This window comes from Salmo salar, chromosome 15 (assembly GCF_965601325.2).
Source record: "Salmo salar chromosome 15, fSalSal1, whole genome shotgun sequence".
NCBI lineage: Eukaryota > Metazoa > Chordata > Actinopteri > Salmoniformes > Salmonidae > Salmo > Salmo salar.
In genome coordinates this window covers 93,964,790-93,980,819 of record NC_138305.1, presented here as the reverse complement: position 1 = coordinate 93,980,819, position 16,030 = coordinate 93,964,790, and the positions used below count along the sequence as shown (strand labels likewise).

The window sequence follows — 16,030 nt, the reverse complement described above, 5'->3', positions numbered from 1 at the left end:
AAACAAGTTACATTTATAGAATTCTGTTATTAAAAGTGAGATCAATCATGTGAATTGAATAGGAAACAAAATGGAAGACAAATGTTTCTTGTATTTTTCTAAAGAAATAATTGTATGTGTGCATTATGTATGAATGATCAGAGTGACAATACGTTTGTAAGAATTATAGATAAGAAAACAGGGATCCTTACATGGGTAAATTTAGAGCAATATGTGGTTTCTTTACTTTTAAATTATAGCCCATATAGAAAACACATCCACCAAGTTACAACAATGAATGTGATGTATGCACAACACAGACCTGTCCGCTTATCTCACACTTATCTCACACCACCATGAAAAATAATACCAGTACAAATATATTACTCTTAAAACAAAGTTCATCACTCTGTACAGTCCAGGTGTACATGTAGATTTTGTCTGGATCAGAAGGAGCCTATATAAACATCAGCATATAAAACTATTTGGTAACATGTATTAAGTGACGTGTTAACAACTATTCAAAGTACCTTACTGTATTTATCAGGCAAAATACACAAAAGTAGCCCTCTAACATTTATCAACTCAACCTTCCGTTCTTTCCATCCATCCATCCTTTGCCTACATTTGATTGCATCCTTCCACCACATTTCAGAGGCACAAGTTCTCCCTTCAGGCACGGATAAAGAACTACAGTACGATCAATTTGTCATGAATAGCAGGTGCTCCAATTTAAAGCTAATCCGAGGTTGATCATTGGGCCGTGACAGCAGTTTGCAAGACAGTGTTCATGTCGTCTCAGAACACAGGGAGAAGGCTACATGATTCCCCATGTCTTCTTGGAATGATGTTCTTCCTTCACAATGTCAAAAGTCCTCAAGGGACCATTCCTAGTCCAGTTGAGTGGCCAGTAGCTAGTAGCCACATGCCGGGTTCCAGCCCTGTGATCTGAGGACAGTGGCCAGACATATCCAGCTTTGTTGACTGGCTGTCTTACACCCACGTCTCAGGATAACTCCTTGGCCCTTTAGGCTTCCCAAAACGAGTCCCAAATCCTGGAAAGAACACATACTGTTCTGAAATGTGTCCCATCACATTGTTTAAATTAGATTTACATTGATGTGTCTGGTGAAGGCTTACCAAATGTGAACACTGATGATGAGGCAGAGGTACCATAAGGAGGAGATGGTCCAGAGTGGGTTGGTACTGGTGGAGGGGCAGTCTCTGCTGTGGGAAGAATGTGTTACCATTTTAGCTGCTAGTTGTGGGTAATGTACTGTATGTTCCAGACAGCAGATCCATTTACAGATATACCTGTAACTTACGTTTCTGTCTGAGTTTAAATTTCTTCAGGCTCTGAAAAAGAAAAACAAAGATAGCTGGCTTTAAGTGACAAGACATACCCAGATAATAGAAGAGAATATTCTGAGAATAGAAACACCAGATCCTCTATTTCTAAAACAATAGATCAAGTCTGTGAGTTACTGTAATTCTACGTACACAGTCATTACCTTTGTACCAGACAAGGCCTTCCCACTGTTCTTGTCTGATTTGTCTTCAGTAGTCCCAGTGCTGGTTGAGGTGATGTTGTACACAGGCTGCTGAAGCCTAATTTCAGCTGAGAAACATTAGATACAGTATGTGTCACAGTGATGGAGACATTTTGTAAAAGTTGAATTCAATATCATCAAGAGTCAAGAGTAAAGGGGAATAGGTTGGATCAGTGTGACTGAAATCCCCTTAATAAGGAGAGGTCATATTTACATGGGCCTGTGTTTAGTTGGTGAGAGTTGATACTTGTAATTGCGGGTCTACTCTCTGTGTGTTGCAACTCACCACTTCCTCCTACAGTCATAGCCACAACAGCTTGAGCAACCAGAGGAACAGTAGTCAGGGGCTCTGTAGAGAAAATGTAGACAGACAAATTGTAAAGTACAGTATGTTCTCTCAAACATCAGATAGCTCAAGGAAGTAGTACTTCTGACATTAGTTCTCATTATCATGTCATCAATTACAATAAGAGTAAGTAAGTAGCCTTGCACGAGCCAGAATGGCTCATAGGATAAAGGATCCTATACAGCTCGCCAGCTTGTAGTCCTATAATCCGGAAATGAGTTACCTCTGGTTTGTTCAGCCATCCCTATGTGAAACATTTATGGCGAAAGAATAGGGTTTTGGAACAAATGTCGAAAATAAGGTCTGAGGTTAACACAGGCTTAGGAGATCTTATACGTTTTGTTCTGTGAGATAATACTAGTCAATTAACATGACCATTATGAAGCCTTTGTGTTTTGTGTTTCTTTAAATTGCATAAATGCTTCCAAATTCACAAAAAGAGAAGTTAGCTGATGAAGATTGTCATAGAATAAAACGTATAAGATCTCCTAAGCCTGTGTTACCACAAACCTTATTTTCAACGTTTATCCAAAAACCCTCCAAAAACCCCATTCATTTTCTCCATAGGCTTTGTACAACGAACCACAGCGAAATTAGTGCTTACAAAAAGCCAACATTACTATTTCTCTCTATTTCCTGTTTCTGTAGCGTGAGGTAGCTTGATATAAAAGTACACCCCTCTGGACAGGACACAAGTCTATCGAAAGGCCTTACCCAATCAATCTCCAGAGACACATCGTGTTCCATTATTTACAGTCTTTGGTACGACTCGGTGATCGAACTCCCAACCTTCCAATTTCAGGGCAGACACTAACCACAAGGCCACTGAGTGTGTATAATGATGCTTTTCAGTGATTTCTATTAGTGCCTTTTATTGTGTGAGGGAGCAAAGCCAAGAGCAACCATTTGACGTTGACTTTTTCCTTGTTCATTTCAAACAGACAGAGAAGCTGGTAGTAGAAGAAAAAACAAAGACAGATGGCTTTTCTCAGTCACTACTGAGAAAACAGCTTACCTTGCAGTGAACTCTTTGCGTGGACACTCTGAGGGAACAGTTTAGAGTGTTGAATTAATGTACTCATGTATTAACAACAATGGGAACATATGAGCCATATGATGAATCACGAGGGGAACAAAAATGGGCATTTAGTAAAGATCAGTTCATGACACAAAGGGGTGGGTGGCAGCATCCTGTACTAGCTAGATGTACCCATTAAATACACATGACTAAGAGTAAGACTCTCTACTGACCATAGAAATTGAATTACTGGGGGATAGTACTATAATACATTCTAGAAGTATAATTTCTATGAGGGTGACTTCCACACCTCGGTAAAGTCTTGACAGCTATAGCACCCAGAGTCTGTCAACGTCTGTTACCTTTCTCCGATTCATGATTCCATCCAGGGATCTTTTGGGTTGGGAGTTCCCTGCCCACTCTGAGGACGTACCGATCCTCTGCTGTGTGGATGTAGTCTGGCTGTTGCTCCGATTCATGATTCCATCCAGGGATCTTTTGGGTTGGGAGTTCCCTGCCCACTCTGAGGACGTACCGATCCTCTGCTGTGTGGATGTAGTCTGGCTGTTGCTCTGACTCTGCATGCAGGGGGCACTGTTCTGATCAACTGCAATTGCCCAAAAATTACAATGTCAGTTTAGTACTACACAGAGTAGATACATTACCTTGATTGACACACACACAGAGTAGTGTACATATTTTAAAATTATGTCTGGAGGATTAACATTTTGACAGTAGCCTAGTCCTAGGAGCACTATCATGGTGAGGATAATGGTGGAGGCAGTGGTGATGAAGAGGCATGTGCTCACCTTCTTGAGTGACCAGGAAGAAGGATTCTGGGGTTCTCTCAGGTAGAGGGGGAGTCAGATTCTCTGAGCCTTCACAATAAAAACCACCACAAGTCAGTGAGGTTCTACATGGAACCCAAAAGGGTTCTACCTGGAACCAAATGGGTTCTACCTGCAACCAAAAATGGTTGTTCAAAGGGTTTTCCTATGGGGGTAGCCAAAGAACCCTTTTAGGTTCTAGATAATAAAAAACATTCTAAGAGTGTATAGAAAAATAACATTGCAAACATAAAATGGGTGTCACTTTTTCTTACCTGGAGGTGAGAGAGAAGGGGCCAGAGGATAGGGAGGTGGAGGGGGAGGAGGAAGGTTTACTGATGAACAGGGAGCAGGAATAGAATATCTAACCGGGGGAGGCAATGTAACGGGTTGTGGCACTGTAACTGGGAGTGATACTGTAACTGGGGGTGATACTGTATCCTGGGGTGACACTGTAAAGACAAAAAAGGCCAAAAAGACTGGGATAAACATCTGCACATGACATTCTCTACATTTTATCATACTGATTGTTTTGTGTGACAAATACCTGAGAGTGTTGTCATTTTTACTTTCAAGCTTTTACTCCTCGTCGAAGATATCGTATCCACCAGAGCAGGAGTGTCCGCTGAACGTCCAGGCCACTCTCTCTCTTCTGACTTCTGGACAACCATCTCCACGGGGATTGAGAGGGATGGGAAGACAGTAGTGCTCCTACCGGCAGTATTGGCCAACACAAAGGACTCTGGCGTTCTCTCTGGCAGTGGGGGGATAGGCGAGGGAGGATTCCCTTTGGGAGAAAATAAGGTAGAGAAAATGTTTTATATTTGAATCCTTATGAAGAAGAGCTTATGAAGAGTATTATGAGTGCCTTCAAAGGCCCTCCACTCACCGTTCCCCCTGAGGGCTTCAGTTGCAGCATTAGGAGGGAGGATGACCTCTAACCTCTCAGGTTTAGAGATGTTATCAGGACGCTCTAAAGGGCACAGAAAGAGATTTATATATATACACAGTACCTTAGGAAAGTACTCAGACCCCTTGACTTTTTCTACATTTTGTTACGTTACAGCCTTATTCTAACATGGATTAAATAAATAATAATCCTCAGCAATTTACTCACAATACCTCATAATGACAAAGCCAGAAAAACAGAAATACCTTATTTACATAAGTATTCAGACCTTTTGCTATGAGGCCCGCTTGGAGTTTGGCAAAAGGCACCTAAAGACTCTCCGACCATGAGAAACAAGATTCTCTGGTCTGATGAAACCAAGATTGAACTCATTGGCCTGAATGGCAAGCAGGACTTTTTGGAGGAAACCAAATGGTGAAGCATGTTGATGGCAGCATCATGCTGTGGGGATGTTTTTCAGCGGCAGGGACTGGGAGACTAGTAAGGATTGAGGCAAAGATGAACGGAGCAAAGTACAAAGAGATCCTTGATGAAAACCTGCTCCAGAGTGCTCAGGACCTCAGACTGGGGAAAAGATTCACCTTCCCACAGGACAACGACCCTAAGCACACAGCCAAGACAAAGCAGGAGTGGCTTCTGGACAATTTCTAAAATCAGTTTTTGCTTTGTCATTATGGGGTATTGTGTGTAGATTGATGAGGAAAAAAACAAATTACATCTATTTTAGAATAGATAAATGTGGAAAAAGGCAAGGTGTCTGAATACTTTCCGAAGGCACTGAATTTCCCTCCAAATACACCTCTGCTGTTTTCAACAAAGATCTCAGCGATCACTGCCTCGTTGCCTGCATCCGTAATGGGTCTGCGGTCAAACAACCACCCCTCATCACTGTCAAACGCTCCCTAAAACACTTCAGTGAGCAGGCATTTCTAATCGACCTGGCCCAGGTATTCTGGAAGGATATTGACCTCATCCCGTCAGTAGAGGATGCCTGGTCATTCTTTAAAAGTTCCTTCCTCACCATCTTAAATAAACATGCCCCTTCCAAAAAATGTAGAACCAGGAACAGATATAGCCCTTGGTTCTCTCGAGACCTGACTGCCCTTGACCAGCACAAAACATCCTGTGGCGTTCTGCATTAGCATCGAATAGCCCCTGTGACAATCAACGTTTCAGGGAAGTTAGGAACCAATATACACAGGCAGTTAGGAAAGCTAAGGCTAGCTTTTTCAAGCCGAAATTTGCATCCTGTATTACAAAATGAAAAAAGTTCTAGGACACTGTAAAGTCCATGGAGAATAAGATCACCTCCTCCCAGCTGCCCACTGCACTGAGGCTAGGTAACACTGTCACCACCGATAAATCCACTGTAAATGAGAATTTAAATAAGCATTTTTCTACGACTGGCCATGCTTTCCACCTGGCTACCCATACCCCGGTCAACAGCCCTGCACTCCCCATAGCAACTCGCCCAAGCCTCCCCATTTCTCCTTCACCCAAATCCAGATAGCTGATGTTCTGAAAGCGCTGCAAAATCTGGACCCCTACAAATCAGCTGGGCTAGACAATCTGGACGTTCTCTTTCTAAAATGATATGCCAAAATTGTTGCAACCCCTATCACCAGCCTGTTCAACCTCTCTTTCGTATCGTCTGAGATTCCCAAAGATTGGAAAGCTGCCGCGGTCATCCCCCTCTTCAAAGTGGGAGACACTCTAGACCCAAACTGCTACAGACCTATATCTATCCTACCCTGCGTTTCTAAGGTCTTCGAAAGCCAAGTTAACAAACAGATCACCGACCATTTCGAATCCCACCGTACCTTCTCCGCTATGCAATCTGGTTTCAGAGCTGGTCATGGGTGCACTTCAGCCACGCTCAAGGTCCTAAACGACATCATAACCGCCATCGATAAGAGACATTACTGTGCAGCCGTCTTCATCGACCTGGCCAAGGCTTTCGACTTCGTCAATCACCACATTCTTATTGGCAGACTCAACAGCCTTGGTTTCTCTTTTCTGATAGAGTTCAGTGTGTCAAATCGGAGGGCCTGTTGTCCAGACCTCTGGCAGTGTCTATGGGGTGCCACAGGGTTCAATTCTCGGGCTGACTCTCATCAATGATGTCGCTCTTGCTACTGGTGATTCTCTGATCCACCTCTACACAGACGACACCATTCTGTATACTTCCTGCCCTTCTTTGGACACTGTGTTAACTAACCTCCAGACGAGCTTCAATGCCATACAACTCTCCTTCCATGGCCTCCAACTGCTCTTAAATGCAAGTAAAACTAAATGCATGCTATTCAACCGATCATTGCCCGCACCTGCCCACCCGTCCAGCATGACTACTCTGGACGGTTCTGACTTAGAATATGTGGACAACTACAAATACCTAGGTGTCTGGTTAGACTGTAAACTCTCCTTCCAGACTCACATTAAGCATCTCCAATCCAAAATTAAATCTAGAATCGGCTTCCTATTTCGCAAAACAAAGCATCCTTCACTCATGCTGCCAAACATACCCTCGTAAAACTGACCATTCTACCAATCCTCGACTTCTGCGATGTCATTTATAAAATAGCCTCCAACACTGTACTCAACAAATTGGATGCAGTCTATCACAGTGCCATCTGTTTTGTCGCCAAAGCCCCATATACTACCCACCACTGCAACCTGTATGCTCTCGTTGATTGGCCCTCGCTACATATTCGTCGCCAAACCCACTGGATCCAGGTCATCTATAAGTCTTTGCTAGGTAAAGCCCCGCCTTATCTCAGCTCACTGGTCACCATAGCAACACCCACCAGTTGCACGCGCTCCAGCAGGTATATTTCACTGGTCATCCCCAAAGCAAACTTTTCCTTTGGCCGCCTTTCCTTCCAGTTCTCTGCTGCCATTGACTGGAACGAACTGCAAAAATCACTGAAGCTGGAGACTCATATCTCCCTCAATAGCTTTAAGCACCAGCTGTCAGAGCAGCTCACAGATCACTGCACATGTACATAGCCCATCTGTAAACAGCCCATCCAACTACCTCATCCCCATACTGTATTTATTTATTTATCTTGCTCCTTTGCACCCCAGTATCTCTACTTGCAGTCGTCTTCTGCACATCTACCATTCCAGTGATTAATTGCTATATTGTAATTACTTCGCCACCATGGCCTATTTATTGCCTTACCTCCCTTATCTTACCTCATTTGCACACATTGTATATAGACTTTTTTTCTTTTTTCTACTGTATTATTGACTGTATGTTTGTTTATTCCATGTGTAACTCTGTGTTGTTGTATGTGTCAATCTGCTGTGCTTTATCTTGGCCAGGTCGCAGTTGTAAATGAGAACTTGTTCTCAACTAGCCTACCTGGTTAAATAAAGGTGAAATTAATATATATCTACAGTACCAGTCAAAACTTTGGACATACCTAGTCATTCAAGGTTGTTTCTTTTTTTATGATCTTCTACATTCTAGAAAAATAGTGAAGACATCAAAACTCTGAAATAACACATGGAATCATTAAGTAACCAAAAAACAAAACAAAATTATATTATATATTTGAGATTCTTCAAAGTAGCCACCGTTTGCCTTGATGACACACTCTTGGCATTCTCTTTTCCTTCACACTGCAGTCCAACTCATCACAAACCATCTCAATTGGGTTGAGGTCGGGTGATTGTGGAGGCCAGGTCATCTGATGCAGCACTCCATCACTATCCTTCTTGGTCAAATAGCCCTTACACAGCCTGGAGGTGTGTTGGGTCATTGTGCTGTTGAAAAACAAATGATAGTCCCACTAAGCCCAAAACAAATGGGAGGGTGTATCGCTGCAGAATGCTGTGGCAGTCATGCTGGTTAAGTGTGCCTTGAATTCTAAATAAATCACAGACAGTGTCACCAGCAAAGCACCCCCACACCATCACACCTCCTCCTCCATGCTTCACGGTGGAAACCACACATGCAGAAATAATCTGTTCACCTACTCTGCTTCTCACAAAGAAACGGCGGTTGGAACCAAAACTCAAATTTGACTCATCAAACCAAAGGACAGATTTCTACCGGTCTAATGTCCATTGCTTGTGTTTCTTGGCCCAAGCAAGTCTCTTCTTCTTAATGATGTCCTTTAGTAGTGGTTTCTTCGCAGAAATTCGACCATGAAGTCCTGATTCACGCAGTCTCCTCTGAACAGTTGATTTTGATGTGTCTGTTACTTGAACTATGTGAAGCATTTATTTGGGCTGCAATTTCTGAGGCTGGTAACTCTAACAAACTTATCCCCTGCAGCAGAGGTAACTCTGGGTCTTCCTTTCCTGTGGCGGTCCTCATGAGAGCCTGTTTCATCATAGCGCTTGATGGTTTTTGCGAGTGCACTTGAAGAAACTTTCAAAATTCTTGACTGACCTTCATGTCTTAAAGTAAGGATGGACTGTTGTTTCACTTTGCTTATTTGAGCTGTTCATGCCATAATATGAACTTGGTCTTTTACCAAATAGGGCTGCCTTCTGTATACCACCCCTACCTTGTCACAAAACAACTAATAGGCTCAAACGCATTAAGGAAAGAAATTCCACAAATTAAGTTTTAACTTGGCACACCTGTTAATTGAAATGCATTCCAGGTGACTACCTCACCTGGAATGCACCCGAGTGGCGCAGCGGTCTAAGGCACTGCATCACAGTGCAAGAGGCATCACTACAGTCCCTGGTTTGAATACAGGCTGTATCACATCCGGCTGTGATTGGGAGTCCCATAGGGCAGCGCACAATTGGCCCAGCATCGTCCAGGTTTGGCCGGGGTAGGCCGTCATCGTAAATACGATTTTGTTCTTAAGCGACTTGCCTAGTTAAATAAAGGTTAAATAAAAATAAAAAATGAAATGAAATGAAGCTGGTTGAGAGAATGCCGAGAGAATGTCAAGAGTGTGCAAAGCTGTCATCAAAGCAAAGGGTGGCTCCTTTGAAGAATCTCAAATATAAAATATATTTTCATTTGTGGTGTCCAAACTTTTGACTCGTACTATATATTATATATATATATATATATATATATATATATATATATATATATATATATATATATATAGCCATAGCTTATATAGCCAACTAAGCACTCTCAAATTCTTCATTGATCTAAAAGATTAAGCATACAGCAACACAACATTCACCTGTTCCAGCAGCCAGTACATATGATTCAGGGGTTCTCTCAGGTAATGGAGGTGGACTGTCTTCATCCGAGAAAGCTACAAGCGCACCTGGGGCAGCGTTTGTGATGACAAGGGCTGACAGTTCCATCGACTGGTCGTTAAGAGTCATACTTGAACCATTGAAACAGGGGTTCTCTGTCAACTTGCTCAGTGGAGCCAGCTCCTCCTCATTATCAGCCCCTCTGGGAGCCTCAGCAGCCAGGGGTGAGGTCATTGAAGAGTCAGGTAAAAAGTAGAGGTCCTCCACAGTGAGACAGAGGGGGTTGGAGATGGAAACCGCAGAGAGCACTGGTGGTACCAGTCGGGTGATCTCTCCATCACTCTCCACCTTCTTTTGCTCCATGGCTCTCTGACAGACTTCCTGAGTCCTGAGTGCCTGAGAGGTTATGATGGGGATGCTGAGACTGGGCTCTTGTCTCAGGTCCTGGCTGGTGGGCAATGTATCGGGCTTTGTCGGTAGTAGGTATGGTGGTCTCTGGTTCATGGGCATGCTATTAGTCTGTGTCTGTAGGGGTTGTGGTTTCTGGTTAATAGTCTGTGTTGGTAGGGAGTCTGGTCTCTGCTGTTCCCTCTGCCTGTCCCTGGCTCTCAGGTCATTGAGGATGACTGAGGGGGAGCACGTAGCCGCGTCAGACAGTGGGTCACCATCATGCACCGCTGCTGAGGCAGAGAAGGCCACTGGTAAGACGTGATTTGATATCCTATCAGGCTCCTCCCTATCTGGGTGCCTGCAACACAATATGAGTTATTTAGCCATTTTATTGAAGAGGCCAGTGGAGGCATTTCTCTCTCTGTGTGAGAAAGTGTATTGGTTATTATGACATATTTTTCTATAGAGATATGCATCAAGGTTTGAAGCAACGCACCGTGAAAAAAGCTTTCATTGTCAGATCTATGGTTGATGGGGAAAAGCCTTTACTGTTCTGTACCTGTGCTCTGTCTGTGGTTCCATTTGATGCTGTGGCTCAGGTTCTGGTTCCTGTTCAGTTTCAGACGCCTCGCTGAGGTCAGAGAGCTCACTGTCACTGGCTGTAGGGGGTGAGGGGGCCGCTGGCACCTAAACAGTTCAACAGAATCACACGCTTAGTCATTCACCCTCTGAGAAAGTATTTACATACGACACAGATCACTGGCCTTAGTTTATGTGCCTGTGTTGCTCTATTCTAGTGCCTGTTGCTACCACATCACCAAACAGCCAGTGGTTCCCCTAGCCAGAGTCTCTGTGTGTGTTTGAGATTACACAACAGTCGCACTGCGCAAAATCATTGATCTACAAATCACCTTGCATCCCAAATAACTTCTCATTATGTGATCAATATTAGTGATTCTGCACCTCATCTTGATATAACTGTTCCCCGTCAAAACATGCTGTCTGTCTCACCACCTCTGTGCAGGAAGGCTGTGCTGGTGCCATGGACTGCAGATACTTCTCAAACAGGAACTTAATGGTTCTGTACACCAGCTCGTACTGTTCCTGTAGTCACACACAAAACCAGTTATTTTAGTGTTAGATCCCATATCAGTTGCCCTGGCCTGTTGCAAGAGAACTGTCCTGCAATCCAGGAAATGTAAAATGTGTAGTGTATTTGAGACTTAATAAAGGCTTCTGAAGTTTGGAGTTGCCACCTTAAAATGTCAGAATTGATTGGTGCTAGACGATGGTAAGATACAGCTTTGTGATAAAAATGTCTCAGGTAGAGGCCTGTCACACAGTGTGTATGTACTGTATGTACTGTACAAAACATTAGGAACACCTGCTCTTTCCATGAGAGACTGACCAGATGAATCCAGGTGAAAGCTATAATCTCTATAATCCCACCTCAATGTCAACTCAATCAGTGTAGATGAAGTGGAGGAGACAGTCTCAAAAACCACTACTAAAGGACACCAATAAGAAGAAGAGACTTGCTTGGGACAATAAACACGAGCAATGGACATTAGACCAGTGGAAATCTGTCTGATGAGTCAAATTTGAGATTTTTGGTTCCAACCAACTTGTCTTTGTGAAACACAGAGTAGGTGAACAGATGATCTCTGCATGTGTGCTTCCCACCATGAAGCATGGAGGAGGTGGTGTGATGGTGTGGGGGTGCATTGCTGGTGACACTGTCTGTGATTTATTTAGAATTCAAGGCACACTTAACCAGCATGACTACCACAGCATTCTGCAGCGATACGACATCCCATCTGGTTTGCCCTTAGTGGGACTATCATTTGTTTTTCAACAGCACAATGACCCAACACACCTCCAAGCTGTGTAAGGACTATTTGACCAAGAAGGATAGTGATGGAGTGCTACATCAGATAACTTGGCCTCCACAATCACCCGACCTCAACCCAAATGATAGGGTTTGGGATGAGTTGGCCTGCAGAGTGAAGGAAAAGCAGTGCAACAAGTGCTCAGCTGGTTGAGAGAATGCCAAGAGTGTGCAAAGCTGTCATCAAGACAAAGGGTGGAGAATCTCATTTAACACTTTTATGGTTACTACATGATTCCATATGTATTATTTCATAGGTTTAACGTCTTCATTATTATTCTACAATGTAGAAAATAGTAAAAAAAAATAAAGAAAAACCCTTGAATGAGTAGGTGTGTCCAAATGTTTTACTGGTACTGTAAGTATTCACACCGTTTTGCTATGACACTGATGAGTTCTAAACTTTAAATATTGTTAACTATCATGTATCCTATTTAAATACTGAGTGCCATAGTCTAGTTTGTACACCAGAAGTTAATAGTTATCTGTAGGGGGAATGTATTGAGTAAAGGAAGGGCAATCACATGTGGCAGCCACTGATAAGGGTGGATAGATGTGGTTTAGTGAGGAAGGGGGCCAAGGTCAGGTCAGGTCACATTAAGGGAGAAGGAACCGTTTATGGCCGACATCACTTAATTTCCTGCCTAGCAATAAAGATGTAACGTTTAGAGAGAAGGAGGACATCACCCAAATTTGGGTATATATACTACCGCTGGTGGAAATATGTCTTATGCAGCTGTATGACCCAATGGGTGAATAAACTTGGTTTAAGCTTTACTAATCGTCCGTGAGTTTTACTAGGTTAATTTAGACCCTAACAACACTAAATTACGTTCATGTGCATCCAATTTCCTTTTGTCATCACCAAAACTTGTTTGGACATGATTTAGAAAGTAACACACCTGTCTATATAAGGTCCCACAGTTGACAGTGCATGTCAAAGCAGAAACTATACCATGAAGTCCAAGGAACTGTTTGTTGATCTCCGAGAATTGTGATGAGGTATATATCTGGGGAATGGTATAAAACTGTTTCTAGGGTGTTGAAAGCTTCCAAGAGCACAGTGGTCTCCATCATTGGGAAATTGAAAAAATATGGAACTACCCAGACTATGCCTATATTTGTCTGTCCGACCAAACGAAGCAACCGGGAAAGTAGGACCTTGGTCAGGGAGGTGACCAAGAACCCAATGACTACTCTGACAGAACTACAGAGTTCCTTGGCTGAGATGGGAGAACCTGCCAGAAGGACAAGTCTCTACAGCACTTTGCGCTTTATGGGAGAGTGGCCAGATGGAAGCCACTCAAGAGAAAAAGGCTCATGACAGCGTGCCTGAAGTTTGCAAAAAGGCATGTGAAAGACTGAGAGCATAAGGCATAAGATGCTGCGGTCTGATGAGACAAAAATGTAATTCTTTGGCCTGAATGCATAGCCCATCTAACACCATCTCTACCGTGAAGCATGGTGGTGGTAGCATCATGCTATGGGGATGCTTTTTAGCGGCAGGAACTTGGAGACTGGTAAGGATAGAGGGAACAATGAATGGAACCAAATACAGGAAAATTCTTGATGAGAACCTGCTTCAGAGTGCAAACAACAGGACAATGACCCAAAGCATACAGCCAAAGCAACACTGGAATGACTTCAGAACAAGAATGTGAAAGTCCTTGAGTGGCCCAGCCAAAGCCCAGACTTGAATCTCATTGACAATCTGTGGAAAGAGTTGAAGATTGCTGTTCACCGCTGCTCCCCATCTAACTTGACAGAGCTTGAGGAAATTTGCAAGGAAGAATGTGAGAAAATCCCAAAATCCAGATGTGCAAAGCTGATACAGACATACCCAACATGACTCAAAGCTGTAATCACCGCCAAAGGTGCTTCTACAAAGTACTGACTCAGGGGTGTGAATACTTATGATTTAACCAAACATTTTTAAGACGTTTTCACTTTGTCATTATGGTGTATTGTGTGAAGATGTGTGAGAACATTTTTGATTTAATCCATTTTGAATTCAGGCTACAAAATGTGGAATAAATCAAGAGGCATGAATACTTTCTGAAGGCACTTTACCTTGGTCTGAACCACAGAAGGCCTCTGTGTTCGCATGTCCTGAACCAAGTCATAGATGCTGAAGTCTTCTTTGAGCCGCTGGAAAGAAACACAAAGGCACTCAATGACGATCAGTAAGGTGACTGTACATACATACAGTTACAGATACGGTAGCTTTTAGTAGAGCACAACATAGATACAGTAGTCTTTGGTCCTCTGCTCACACTCGGGTTCGGAGGAGATGGTACAGTACAGGGTAGGGCAGGTACAGTTCTCACCTGTGTTTTCACAAGGTTCCAGGTGTAGTCGATGGCACACAGTGCTCCTGTTCTTCCACAGCCAGCACTGCAGGGACAAACAGGTAGAACAGGGTCAACATAAAATACAGTACACTAATTAAGAAGAACAAACAATTACATTATAGAAATACAAACTCTCCTTTCACTTAGCATGCTCCTGGCCCACACTAAGAGACAGAGACTGTAATATATAGACACTATATATATATATACAAAATTATATATATCAAATTACTGGATTCAGCTATTTCAGCCACACCCATTGCTGACAGGTGTTCAAAATCGAGCATACAGCCATGTAATCTCCATAGGCATCCATTTCAATAAGCATTTTTCTACGGCTGGCCATGCTCTCCACCTGGCTACCTCTAACCCGGCCAACAGCTCTGCACCCCCTGCAGCAACTCGCCCAAGCCCCCCCCCCCCCCCCCCCCGATTTTCCTTCACCCAAATCCAGACAGCTGGACCCCTACAAATCAGCTGGGCTAGACAATCTGGACCCTCTCTTTCTAAAATGATCCGCAGAAATTGTTGCAACCCCTATTACTAGCATGTTCAACCTTTCTTCCGTATCGTCTGAGATCCCCAAAGATTGGAAAGCTGCTGTGGTCATCCCCCTCTTCAAAGGGGGAGACACTCTAGACCCAAACTGTTATATATCCATCCTGCCCTGCCTTTCTAAAATTTTCGATAGCCAAGTAAACAAACAGATCACCAACCATTTGAATCCCACCATATCTTCTCCACTATGCAATCCGGTTTCCGAGCTAGGTCATGGGTGCACCTCAACCACGCTCAAGGTCCTAAACGATATCATAACCGCCATCGATAAAAGACAGTACTGTGCAGCCGTCTTCATTGACCTGGCCAAGGCCTTCAACTCTGTCAATCACTGCATTCTTATCGGAAGACTCAATAGTCTTTCTTTCTCAAATGACTGCCTCGCCTGGTTCACCAACTACTTCTCAGATAGAGATCAGTGTGTCAAATCGGAGGGCCTGTTGTCCGGACCTCTGGCAGTCCCTATGGGGGTACCACAGGGTTCAATTCTCGGGCCGACTCTTTTATCTATATATATCAATGAAGTCACTCTTGCTGCTGGTGATTCCCTGATCCACCTCTATGCAGACGACACCATTCTGTATACATCTGGCCCTTCTTTGGACACTGTGTTAACAAACCTCTAAACGAGCTTCAATGCCATACAACTCTCCTTCCGTGGCCTCCAACTGCTTTTAAATGCTAGTAAAACTAAATGCATGCTCTTCAACCGATTGCTGCCCGCACCTTCCCGCCCGACTAGCATCACTACTCTGGACGGTTCTGACTTAGAATTTGTGGACAACTACAAATACCTAGGTGTCTGGTAAGACTGTAAACTCTTCTTCCAGACTCACATTAAGCATCTCCAATCCAAAATTAAATCTAGAAACGGCTTCCTATTTCGCAACAAAGCCTCCTTCACTCATGCTGCCAAACATACCCTCGTAAAACTGAGTATCCTACCGATCCTTGACTTTGGCGATGTCATTTACAAAATAGGCTCCAACACTCTACTCAGAAAACTGGATGTAGTCTATCACAGTGCCATCT

The 16,030-nt window shown here is 43.4% G+C and overlaps 1 protein-coding gene across 6 annotated transcripts in view; it reads right to left on the bottom strand.

The window, feature by feature from the left end:
• Positions 1–196: 196 nt before the first annotated feature.
• The window catches only part of ptpn22 (protein tyrosine phosphatase non-receptor type 22), a 32,670-nt gene continuing 16,836 nt past the window's right edge, over positions 197–16,030 (bottom strand). Inside the window, exons 9-24 of one of the 6 annotated variants that reach the window (XM_014146799.3) lie at positions 14,417–14,483; positions 14,160–14,237; positions 11,165–11,305; positions 10,761–10,888; positions 9,793–10,559; positions 4,610–4,693; positions 4,268–4,507; positions 3,996–4,172; positions 3,703–3,771; positions 3,256–3,500; positions 2,891–2,918; positions 1,816–1,878; positions 1,491–1,597; positions 1,305–1,335; positions 1,120–1,203; positions 197–1,034 (exon numbers count right to left, since the gene is read on the bottom strand). In XM_014146799.3, coding sequence (XP_014002274.2) covers positions 973–1,034; positions 1,120–1,203; positions 1,305–1,335; positions 1,491–1,597; positions 1,816–1,878; positions 2,891–2,918; positions 3,256–3,500; positions 3,703–3,771; positions 3,996–4,172; positions 4,268–4,507; positions 4,610–4,693; positions 9,793–10,559; positions 10,761–10,888; positions 11,165–11,305; positions 14,160–14,237; positions 14,417–14,483 — 2,371 coding nt within the window. In that variant the 3' untranslated portion in view covers positions 197–972. Of the gene's footprint in view, positions 1,035–1,119; positions 1,207–1,304; positions 1,336–1,479; positions 1,598–1,815; positions 1,879–2,890; positions 2,919–3,255; positions 3,501–3,702; positions 3,854–3,995; positions 4,173–4,267; positions 4,508–4,609; positions 4,694–9,792; positions 10,560–10,760; positions 10,889–11,164; positions 11,306–14,159; positions 14,238–14,416; positions 14,484–16,030 lie in introns of those variants that run through there. The other 5 variants (XM_014146798.3, XM_014146800.3, XM_082962165.1 and 2 more) reach the window with 5 other exon arrangements.